The sequence below is a fragment of the Equus caballus genome, chromosome X (assembly GCF_041296265.1).
Source record: "Equus caballus isolate H_3958 breed thoroughbred chromosome X, TB-T2T, whole genome shotgun sequence".
Taxonomy (NCBI): Eukaryota; Metazoa; Chordata; class Mammalia; order Perissodactyla; family Equidae; genus Equus; species Equus caballus.
The window spans coordinates 105657368-105669756 of NC_091715.1; the positions used below are offsets into that span (position 1 = coordinate 105657368).

Below are 12389 nucleotides of genomic sequence, written 5' to 3' on the forward strand. Positions count from 1 at the left end.
TCTATATTTACATATTTCATTACATAGAGAGAAACTGCTGCTATTGTAATATAACTGAACCTGCAATGAATTATTTTTCAATGTTGGCAAGGTAAATAATGAGGTTGACCACTGATAAGATAAGATTAGAAAAAGAACTTGATGCCAGTCCATCTTTATATTACCCAAGACATAAGGCCATTTTATTACTTTAAAGTTTTCTTTTCCTTCAACCTTCTCTTTGGCAGTATGATTGTTGGGATGCTGTTAATGAGTTAAGTGCATCTCTTTCTTTTGTAAAACATGTTAAGAATAAACAGGTGCTTGGAACACTTCAGAACCATGATTATCAAACCAGAGTACACATGTCTTATGTGACACTATACCAGGTGTATGTGTGTGTGATGCCACGCGGTAAACTTGGCCTATAGTCTTAGAGTTAATTATTTAAGTTTTATGGGGGTTCTTTGTGGGGGGAGTTTATAATTTTTTAATTTTTAACAGCTGTATTGAAGTATAATTTACACACCAAAAATTCATCCATTGTAAATGTACAGTTCCATGATGTATAGAGTTGTGCAACTATCACCACAATCCAGTTTTAGAACATTCCATCACCCTAGAAAGTTCCCTCATACCCATTTGCAATCAATTTCTGCTCCATTCCCAGTCCCAGGTAACCACCAATCTGCTTTCTGTCCCTATAGATTTGCCTATTCTGGACATGTCCTATAAATGGAATCAGACAATATGTGGTCTTTTGTAACTGGCTTCTTCCACTTAGCATAATGTTTTCAACGTTCATCCATGTTGAAGCATGCATCAGTACTTCATTCCTTTTCAATGCTGAATAACATTCCATCGTATGGATATGCCACATTTGGTTATCATTTCATCAGTTAATGAGCACTTGGATTGTTCCCATTTTTTTGACCATTATGGATAATGCTGCTATGAATATCCACATACAAGTCTTTGTATAGATGTATGTTTTTGATTCTCTTGGGTATATATAAAGGAGAAGAATTCTATGTCACTTGTGAATTTTCTTCCTGCTATTATCTTTTGATAATAAAAAAGATAGTTTGTGCAACAGACTCTATTACTCTCACATAATAATAAAAATAAAAGCTGATTCCTTTAAGAGTGGCAGTAGATACATTTATACTATTTAGGGAATCTCTGACTTAAGAAGGAGGGGTCTTCTGAAAGTTCATTTGTAAGTTTAGCAGAAGTCAGATTGTATTATCTTATAAATAAGAATGCACATGGTCCCAGGTAAAACAGTAAAAATACATTTAGATATAATTGGAATGCTAGGAACATTCCTTCTCCCCCCCACATCTAGTTTTTGTTCATTTACTAAATATTTTAATTAAGTTCTATAACATCTAGAGAAATTCTATAACCTTAGGGCTATAACAAATTTTGAGGTAGTTACCTTACTCATTGCCTCTTCTGTTTGGAGTGGGTTTTAAAAATATTTTTAAACATATTAAACAATATCAAGTTTAGATTTACATAATACATGAAACTTAAAAGAAATTCATGATTATCATGGGCACTTTGTCCTCCAGAGATAAATGTTCATTGTCCCCTGCCTTAAAGCTAATTCAGTGAAAATTTTGAAAAACACTACCCACTAATTCTTTACTTTTTTTTCCTCCAGAAACGAGATCTCATAAATGTGAGACACTTGCGGACACACCTAGATTTTGATGGTTAGAGAGCAGTATGTATAAATAGGGTTTAGCATGCATGGTTAGTGGCAATTTCTACTCCAACTGATATCCCAGTTCCAAACCACTGCCTTAGAAAATTTTAATGGGCATGTCCTGATATAAACTTTTTCAAAAGCAATTCAGTCATGTAAAATTCATTAACAGAGCTTATTTTTTTAAAAGATACCTATGTAGGTCTTAATGGAAATGTGATTAATTACCCCCAATTTGTTGTAGAGTTTGATTTCCAAATATCTAATTTGCTTTAAATCAGTGCATCTAAAACTTTATGTGCCCACAAATTACCTGGAGATCTTGTTAAAATGTACGCTCTGATTCAGCTGGTCTGGAATGGGGTCTGAGATTCTGAATTTCCATCTAGCTCCGTGGGTGATACAGATGTTGCTGGTCCAGGCACCGCATTTTGAGTAGCAGAGCTTTAAATGGCTCTCCTCTAGCAGTGCTCCACCTGTTTTCTTACTGCTTCTAAACCTGCTGCAGACTGTAAAGCAGCAACTAAGCTGGTGGAATTCGTTTCAAATAAGAATCCAGTAGAATCTTGAGTGACAGCCTCAGCTTTTCTATGGCACAGGGTTTGGAATTGCTATTTGGGTTTTCCTAGTATCTTTTCACGTAGGTGTTTGAGGTTATGATTTAGAAGTCTGAGCCAGCTAGAAGACTAACCTCTGGATAAATGAAGTATTATTCAACTCTGCGTGGTATAACATTGTGTCCATAAATATGTGGCTTGGATAAGTCAGAAAACAAGAATGGAAGCAGACCGATGAGTTGGAAAGCTATTATAATAGTGTAGCAGGAAAGTGATGTGAGGCTGATCTGCAGTGATAATAGGAGGATGGGATGGCCTTTTGAAAAAGAAGTAGAGGTGTGTGTATGAGACAGCGTAGATGGTAAGAGTAAGAAGTTTAAGATTTTTCCAAGGTTCTTAGCTTCAGCACCTTGGCGAACAGTGGTGCTCTGAACTATGAGAACCTAGTAGGAGAAGCAACTTTGGACAGGGGGGATTTGGGAGAAATTAGTCTGGCTTTGGACATGTTGTATTTGAGGTATCTATAAACCATATGCATAGGTAGTAGAGTGTCATGGTTTGCAGTCAGACAAATCTAGATTCAAATCCCAGCTCTGTCATGTATTTAGCTATTTGATCTTAGGCAAGTTACTTAACTTCTCTGAGCCTTCTGTTATTCATCTTTAAAGTAAAGATGTACAAATGTGCAAGCTTATTAATGAGGATTAAATGACTATATAGTACCAGTACAGTACCAGCAGTGATATCCAAGGCAGTTTGTAATTCCAGTTCTTACCTAAAAACAATTTACATGACCGTACACAACTGAATAGTGAATAGAGTGACATGTTTTGTTTTTTAAGGCACTTTCAGAAAAATACTTTTATTTGCAAAGGGTGGAAATATAGTTTATGATCAAGCCAAAATTTTATATCACAGGGGTGATTTAATTTGGAAAAAAGTCTTTTCTTACATAATCAGTGAAATATTTGTTTACTAAATGCCCTGCTATGAGCCAAAAGTGGGTCTGATTCTATAACAGGGAGCATGTAGATATATCTGGTTGAAGTTACCGAGTAAGGAGGCAGAGGAACCGTCCAGTTTTGGACAGCCTTTGCCACAACTCTAACTTTTAAGGGTATTGGAAAAGAATGGGGTTTGATGAGGAAGGAAATAAAAATGGAAAGTAACGGTGAATGAAAGAAGGACACCTCACATCTCTCCATTTGCTTCATTTACTGATCTTTCACCAAGAAGGTAAGAAATGATCTTCCTTAGTACACATCCAAATTGGGATGGCTTTTCCCAAGAATACATTGCAGTTTGGGCTGTGGGAAGATTGCCTCCTCCTATCCTCTCCAGAAAGCTGCCTTGGGACTACTTACTGCCTCTTAGTGGAAGAGAATCCCAAATTGACCCTGTTCTCACCCCCAAGAAAAATCCCTGCTTGTAGCACACACCTGCTTCCCTTGAGCTGGCCCACATCTTGGGAAAGTTAAGCCAGAGACGTTCCTCCAAGGCAGAGTTCTTTGGCTCCATGACTTGGCATCTGGGTGTGCCGCACCCCATTTTTTATCCAAATGGCCTTGAGGCTTCATTCTCAAAATAGCTTGCCAAGAGCCCCTTGTTTTTTGTGCACTGCCTCCCAAGTCGTTCATTCCTATAAAACTGTTTTCGCTTTTAGTGCACTCTTTAATTTTGGTGGGTTTAGTTATCGCAATAAATAAAACGCGTCCCTCAAATAATTCCTCACTGCGATGTCATGCAAATTACCGACCTCATTCACCTTAATGTTTAAGTGGCTGCATATCATTGCCAAGGTACGAAGAGGTGAAGGCTGCCCTGAAAAGGATTTTTTAAAAGAGTTTAAGAAAGAAAAAAAATTGCTCATAAATTGTTTAGATCTTGAAAAGCAAAATCGGACAACACATTTTCTGTGGCTGATTACATTAGTTAAATAAACAGATTGAGGCGGCGATGGGGTAAGGGAGGGGTGCACCGCGTGAAGAAAACCGCGTGGCTTCTGGAGATTTTATATTCTTCCTGCATGGGCAGAAAGAGCTTAATCTAAGGAAGATTTTGAATTAGACAAGGAATCGTATCAGACTCCACTTACCTGTGACTTTGGATAAATCACCTCACCTGTCTGCACTTTTGTTTATTTACGTGCAAAGTGGGGAATAAGATCTACTTCGCAAGACTTCTGCAAGGATTACGTGAGATAATGTACGCGAAATCGCCTTAGTACGTAGTAAGAGCTCATGAAATATTAGTTGCTGCCACTGCTGCTTCCCAGAATGGGCAATTCGTTACTCCAAAATTCCGGAAACTTTGTTTTCTACAGTTCGACACCCTTGGCTGTAAAACGACCAGAAGCAGCAAGACTTCTATACCTGGGGCTCACTCATTTGAAGAAAAAACGCTTTAAACTTTAGATAGGCAACATACACTTAACTGGTGGCGGGACCCGCTTTGAAAGCACCCCTACCCAGCTCTCACCCCAGTGGATTGTGGGAAGTGTAGTCCCGCGCTCCAGTTGGTTGAGTCCGGAAAAGCGGGTAGGAAACTACAACTTCCAGGAGGTGAAGAAGTGGGACTATTTCCCAGTCGGGCGGTAGCGCGGTGGGAGGGAGTTGGCAAGCTCGCTGCATACGTGGGAGAGAAGGGAGGGTTGGGGGAAGTGTGGAAAACCCGAACCTGAGCCGCTGCCGCCTGAGGAAGATTTGGTGGGAGGAGAAGTAGAGGGGAAGAGGCGGGTGGAGGGTGAGGTGAGGAGGGCATCTGGGTCGCTGTTCCCGGGCGGCACAAAGTTCTTCGCGATGTGGCTGAAGCCTGAGGAAGTGCTCCTGAAAAATGCGCTGAAGCTGTGGCTGATGGAAAGGTCCAACGACTACTTCGTGCTGCAACGGCGTCGGGGCTACGGGGAGGAAGGCGGAGGGGGGCTCACAGGTAAGCTGTGGCCACCCCCACCCGCCTCGGGGCCGTGTTCGCTGGTACTTAAAAGGTGGTGAGGAAAACTGTTACTCGTCGCCACCCGCCGCCGGATCCCAAACCCTGGGCGGAGGGGCTGGGGTTCTCCCGCCGCCACCTTTCGGTTGCCCTCCCTCCCCGACTCAGGAGACTGCCTCCCTGGACGAGCTGTTGCTCTTTGGGTGGGACGGGAAAGGGGAGGAGGGGTTGTTTCCGAGGCAGAGGAAGAATCTGAGGCAAAGGAGGGGTTCTTCTGAGGCAAAGTACCTGTCCTGTCGCTTCCCATGGGGGAGGGGGCTGATGACGAGTGTTAGACCTCAACAGGTCGCGTTTAGGCTGGTAACAGAGGCCAGTTCGCAGTTGGGTACTGAACTTTTTTCACAGACCCCCCTGTCGGTGATCGCCACCCTGGGGAGTGTAAGCGTGTTTGTGGGGGGCGGGGAGGATGGCGAGGAGACCGGGAGGACCCCCAATCACATCCTGAGGGATGGGCTTCAAATGGGAGATTGCGGGGGAGGGGCGCCCGGGGGTGAAGGAGGGCGAGGGGTAGGTCTCAGATTTGCCGACCTCTCCCCACTTGAGCGTCTTTTACTACGTCTCCAAATTCTCAATCCTGAGGATCCCTTCTCAAAGTAACCGTCGTAATTCATTTCTCTCGAGTGTTTGGCGCTGCCCTTTCTTTCAAAGCCATGATTGTAAGCAAACCAATTAAACAAACGGAAGTTGAAGTCTTCCCGCCGAATCCATCCTGCCTTCAATTCTTTGATTTACAAATCAAGTGTTCCTTGGTCAAGTGTTTAAAGCCTCCAAAGAATTGTACTTTGAGACCACTCGTCTCGAGCAGGACATTCAAACTTTTGGACGTTGTGGAGACCAGAGCTCTTCTACCTGACAATTTCTAGTTTGTTACTGTGGTCTTGGACTGGTCGACTAGGCTTAATTTAGGCAGCATGATATAGTGGGAAGAGGCCAAAACCCTGCATTTTAGTCTCATCCTCCTCTTTTGAATGACATTTCGACAAATTCTTTCGTTTATTCAACCTTAAGCACCTACTGTGTGCCACATGAACTGCTAGGGTACAAAGACAATTAAAATTAAGTTCTCTGCCTTTGAAGTGCTCATTATCTGGATAAGGGGGAGAGGGTGAGGTTAGGGGGAAGTAACCAGTAAATCAGGCAAATTATAATTATAACCAAATAACTGAAGGTGTTGGTAAAGATTCATGGAGATGACATTGCTTTTCCTCTTCTGTAAAATGATGTCTACCTCACATCATAGTAGATGCCAAATCCCTATATGTTGTTAAGAAGGTGATAAACATGTACTATTTCCTTTTAGTAAGCCACCCCCAGAGTGGAAAGAATTTTGACATTCTACAGGATATATATTTTTTAAATCTTGCAAGACCTATTTGTCTGATCCAGCTTCTAAAAAGAGCCTCTTGAAAATACGGCAACAAAAATTGCCTCGTTATACTTGACATCTTGCCATTTTCTGATTTTTAAAAATTACAAGTGTTATTTTTCAAAGGAGTCTTTCCACTTAATAGATGCATATATTTTCCAGATTAAAATTTGAGAATCAATATTCACAATTACCCAGTGATGTAATTTACCCTCTTGCGTCTACTGAGACCAGGTCAGAATATATTTAAAATAGATCTTATAGCCCTGTGTTACAGCATAATATTTTGGTTCCCCATAATTTTACTTGACCAAAATTTTTCTGATGTTCCTGCCTACATTAACCAAAGAAGTGTATTTCATTTTGTACCATTGTATTCCTGAAAAGTAATAGGTAAATCAGATTCTTGAGAATCAAATCACTGTAATGTAGTATTAAGTGGATTTTTACTTGTTGCTAATTTCCGTAAATAATCATTCCTTGTTTTCTGTGACTTGTTTTTCATTTGGTAAACTTTCTTAAAGCATGGACCAGTTGCACCAGTTTCTTATCTCTATCCTTCCCACTCCCATTTACTCTTCCCCATGTCTCTGGAATAAGAAATTTGTCTGAAGAAATGAACCAAGATTTCTACCACACATGTATGTTGAGAATAGCTGTAGCCCCATTTTTGTGGTCAATTTGTTCTCTGCATGATTGTTTTACCTGTCAGATGCTTGAAATTACCACATGAGAGCTGGCACTGTATTTTATGTAAATTAAACAAACTGAATCAGAAAGGAGCAAAGAGACTTTTTTTAAGGTTTGGTGTGGTTTTTTTGGTCCAGAGCAGAAGTGTGTGCTGATTTTCATGGCTGCTCAATTACTGTATTCTTATTTAAAATGGTGAAGTCAAGAGCTTTGCTGTGCTTCGCCACTAATCCACATTTGCATTAGCTCTCACAGGAGTTTGTGTGCCAGCATAAGCTTGCCTTTGCCCATTTGGTTTGCTAAAATCCGATGTTATGTGCTACCCCTTTAAAAGAGTTGTTTACATATTTTGTTTAATAAAGAAAAGATAATGACCATCTAGAAATGTTAATAGTTGTACTTCTTTAAGATTTCATTTTTTTGCCGTGTGATAATTGGCAATAACTACCAGCAATGTAATGACTTTCTCTGTGGACTTGGTGAAGTTAGTTGGCTCTCTCTTTTTTCTAATAATGGAATTGGAGCAACAGAGAACTCTAGGATGGTTATATCAGAAGCCTAGTTTGGAAGTTAGAATTCTGAGGTCCGTTTCTAAATTTCTGAAACACTTCTGGTGGAAATTTGGTAGATTACTTACCGTTTGCCTAACTTTAATTGTCCTAGTTTATAGCAGGGTGAACTATCTTGTGGACATTTTTATTATATATAAGATTTTTTTTTACAGATAAAGTGATTTTCTTTCATTTAGAGAAGTAATTCCTCCTTCTGAATTTTTGCAGTTCCTTTACATTATCCCTTGTTCCTCCTGGCTGATAAAATGACTTTTCTGTGGCACCTAAATTTAGTACCTGGTTTTATGTAGTTAAAAATAATTCAGGCATATTTGGCTTATTAAGCACAAATCAACAATTTGCTCTGCTTGGCAGATGGGAGCTACTGCATAAGTGGAACTATGGGGCTACATCCTGTTGAGTACTCTGGGTTGTGGGACTTAGGAGGATCTGCCAGTCAGGAAGCTTTAATTTAGATAGTTTGTTATGCGTATTTTACTCTTGAGTTTCCCATATCTGAATACTGTAAGCAAGTTGCTGTGTGTTGGATTGATAGTCTCCCTCAGTAGCCCTTGTTTTTGTGATTTGAACAAAGACTAAGACATAAAGCTTATTAAAATGGAGGAGTTTTAGACATTCTGTTTCCTTATCTTCCCTCTCATCTTGGCAGCATTACTTTGAAATTAAAGCATCTGTAAAAACTAGAACATGATAACATTTGAAATGAGCTTTCCACTTCAAAATGTTTTATGATATTTATATAAACTTAACAAATCACCGCGTAAACAATTTGTCATAATTAAACACCTACCTAATAAACAGTAAGGTAGCCTTTTAAAAAACTTCTTAGTGACCATCCCTCAAATATGTAAGGCTTTTCTATTCTTTTTCTCCACCCTGAACTCAAGGAGCCCAACTCTGAAAATGTTCTCATTAAGTTTTTCTTAGCAAACTATTCCTTCATTCCATGCTTACAAAGGAACCATCTGATAAAATTTTGGCCTCCCAAGTACCTCATTACTGGGGCCGGGGTGCCCAAAGGGTGGCCATGCCATTTCATTTTAGATAAGAAAAGATCAACCCCTCTACACACACACACACACACACACACGAACACACAGACAGTAAATTAATAAATCCCAAGGGAGGGCAAATCACAATGTGGGATCCCCTCCTACTTCCCTCCCTGGAATATTTTGATCCATGTGAAATCAAGTAAAAAAGTACCTTTAAAGATCTCTTTGAATGAGAAAGGACAGCTTTGTAGGAGGTTTTGAGATATGAAGGATGGTTAGTGCCACCACTTTTTCTTGGTGGTAGTGGAAGGATTATTGACTGCATACCTATAAGCTTCAGACCTTTTTTTAGATACCTATTGATACACTGCTCTCTCTCCCTTTCCCCTCCCTGCTTGCTACTGGGGTGTTTCCTTCCTTAAGCATAGGCTGGAAACTGCTACTCCACTTCGCCTTAGGGTCATGAATCCTCAGTCTTCAAGAGTTAAGTTAAAGTAGTAATGATGTAGATGTGTGCAAAGAGGGTTTTTTTGGGTAAGATATTGGAGATTTCTAATGTAAGTAAGAAACTAATATTTGCTATCAAGTAGATTTCATTCTAATGAAAAACACAAGACTAAAAAGTGATGACACTTACTGACTTTTGTTTTTCAGAACCTCCTAAAAAGCTGTCCTTTCTTAGTCAGAGATGTTTAAAGGTACCTTTTTACCTAATTTCACATGAATCAAAATGTTCCAGGGAGGGAACGGAGCACAGTGTAATTTTCCCTCCCCAGGGGTGACCCTATGGGATTTTGTTTATAAGTCAGCTACAAACCAACATCCACAAATACGTGAATGTCCCACCAAGTCCAGTGATTCTACTTACCCCATTAACCCTGCTTCTTTTATCTTCCCTGACTCTTTAATATTTTTATGTCTCTATTTAGCTGTGATTATTTTATAACGGCTTTGTTTTCTCATCTGTAAAGTGGGAACAAAACTTATCTTCCCTACCTCATGGCATTGTTATGTGAGTCAAATTAATTTTGAAACCTGTGAGCAACAATATGAACATTTGATGCTCATTTGTCTATTAATGTAGGAGGATGGTAAGTGCCATTTTCTGTACCTGAAGACCAAAGGAGGATCTATATTTGTGCCATTTTCCCTAGTTATTACTTTTCCCATGTATATGGAAATGGATTTGGAGTAGTAACATTGAATACGTCCAGTATGCAATGATATCACAGCAAAAGCAAAACGTTGATAGTTATTCATTCAAGAATTTTGGTATGATAGAGATTATGCATTTATGATTTATAATCAGGATGAGGTACAAGTATTGGAATAAAATGTGATGAGAGCGTTTCTTTTTTATCTATGATTGCCCCAAACCTAGAAGTTCTCAAACAGTGCTTCGACAGATAGAAGCATCACTTGTCTTACTGAGTGATAGCGAAGACTACATGTAACTTTAGTTCCCTTAGTTATATTTTTCAAAACATAATACTTGAAGAAAAAATAATGATTCAGCTGGTGAAAGCCCATGCTTCTGGTGGACGGTTGTGGAAGGACTATGGATATAAGTTAAGCTAAAAATTACTAATAAAATAAAGGGCACTATATGTTTACCATGTTGCTGTACAGCTATGACATGGATTTTATATTAGCTTTGTGTTAGAAAATTTGCCCATTTTTCCACGTTTTGCTGCTGCTATATAAGCATAAAAGGTAAGAGTCAATCGTAAATGTGATGTACAGGATACATTCATTCAACAGATATTTACCAAATGCCTTCTAAAAACCAAGCACTGTTTTAGGTGCTGGAGACAACAGCAGTAAATAAAACAAAATCCCTATTGTCATGGGGCTAATATTCTAGTTGAGGATAGCAAATAAATAATATATTATATAGCTGGTGGTGACAAGTGATATGAAGAAAAAGAAAGTGAGGTATAGTGATAGGGGCAGGGGTTAGTATTTTAGATAATTTTGGTCTGGGAAGGCCTGTTTAAGGTGACCTATGAGCAGAGACCAGAGGGACTAGAGTATATGAGCCAAGCAGATATTTGCTGGTAGAGTGAATATATGTATTTCTTTCTAGGAATTTTGCTGTGAAGGGAAGCAGAGAAATGGGGTCATAGCTGACTACTGTCATGAGTCTTGGATATAGAGTAGTGAATAATACAGAAATAGTTCTGAGCCTGGCCTGGTGGCGCAGCGGTTAAGTACACACATTCCGCTTTGGCGGCCCGGGGTTTGCCGGTTCCCGATCCTGGGTACGGACATGGCAACGCTTGTCAAACCATGCTGTGAAAGGTATCCCACATAGAAAGAAGTGGAAGATGGGCACGGATGTTAGCTCAGGACCAGTCTTCCTCAGCAAAAAGAGGAGGATTGGTGGCAGATGTTAGTTCAGGGCTAATCTTCCTCAAAAAAAAAAGAAAAAAAAACAGAAATAGTTCCTACCCTCGCAGAGTTTATAATCTGGTGGGACAGACAAATAATAAACAAGCAAGCAAACAAATATATAATTACTGGGGTAATCAGTAATAATATCAGCCTGGTTTGGTAATCAGTAATAATATCAGCCTGGTTTTGGTGGTTTATAGTCATGAATGAGGGGTATTTGAAACCCCCAAAGCAGTTTTCCAAGGCGAGCTCTGGTGTAAAGTATGCTTCTCAGATGTCTTGTTAAATGATACAAAGATTTCCTAAAAGTGGTGATTAATAACAATAGGTGATATTCTGGTGGCAGAATTCATTCCAATGTGACATCTGTGAAGCATCTTGCCAAGAACCAGTTTGGTAAAGAGAAATGGGAGGACATTCTAAGTGGGAGGAATAATATGATGGTGCAAAAGCAAAAGATGGCAGTTGTTGGGGACACAGCAAGAATTCCAGATTCATTTGTTTGTGGTTGAAAATAGGAGACTGAAGATACAGTGCCCTTAGCAACTAGAAAAAGTTGTTGAAGAGCAATGTCCTCATCTATAGAAGAGGAAAACCTGAGAATAGAGAATTAAAGGGAACTGAAAATTAAACCTTTGTTTTTTGTCTCCACTGCTCTTTCAACTCCAGCCTACGTGGTCTTGTTTTTTTCTCCCTTAATCCAGTATAAAAAAGTGAAGGTTTATAAAAGAAGGGATAATCACATTTGTTGATTTTTATCATTATATTAGTTGTCCTCTTGTTTTAAACTAAGCAGAATAATGGCCAGCTTCAGTTCTTTTAAATAATATTCTTAAAGTACTGTGCTGTATATGAGTTGATTCATTTGCTGCCACATTTGCTTGTTGCTTTGCACCTAGGAATTCAGATGTTGTATTTTCTTTAAGTTTCTGAGGGCCACTCTTTTTATACAGTGATATATAAGTCTTGAAGTGTAAGAAGGTGCTGTAAATAAAGATGGTAACAATTCTCATGTTTCCTTATGTTTTAATCTTTAGAAATGTAGGTGCGTTTGATTGATAATTCACGTATTTTTTTTCCCACATGACATTGTAATCTGCCATTTGTGGCATCAGTTACTTCCCTAAAAAAACT

At 39.3% G+C, this 12389-nt stretch overlaps 1 protein-coding gene across 2 annotated transcripts in view; it reads left to right on the forward strand.

Annotated features, from left to right (window-relative positions):
* Nucleotides 1-4834: 4834 nt before the first annotated feature.
* Nucleotides 4835-12389, forward strand: part of TBC1D8B (TBC1 domain family member 8B) — a 67656-nt gene continuing 60101 nt past the window's right edge. For both annotated transcript variants that reach the window (XM_023634368.2, XM_023634369.2), the window contains exon 1: nt 4835-5178. In XM_023634368.2, the coding sequence (XP_023490136.2) occupies nt 5049-5178 (130 nt within the window). In that variant the 5' untranslated portion in view covers nt 4835-5048. The remainder of the gene's footprint in view (nt 5179-12389) is intronic.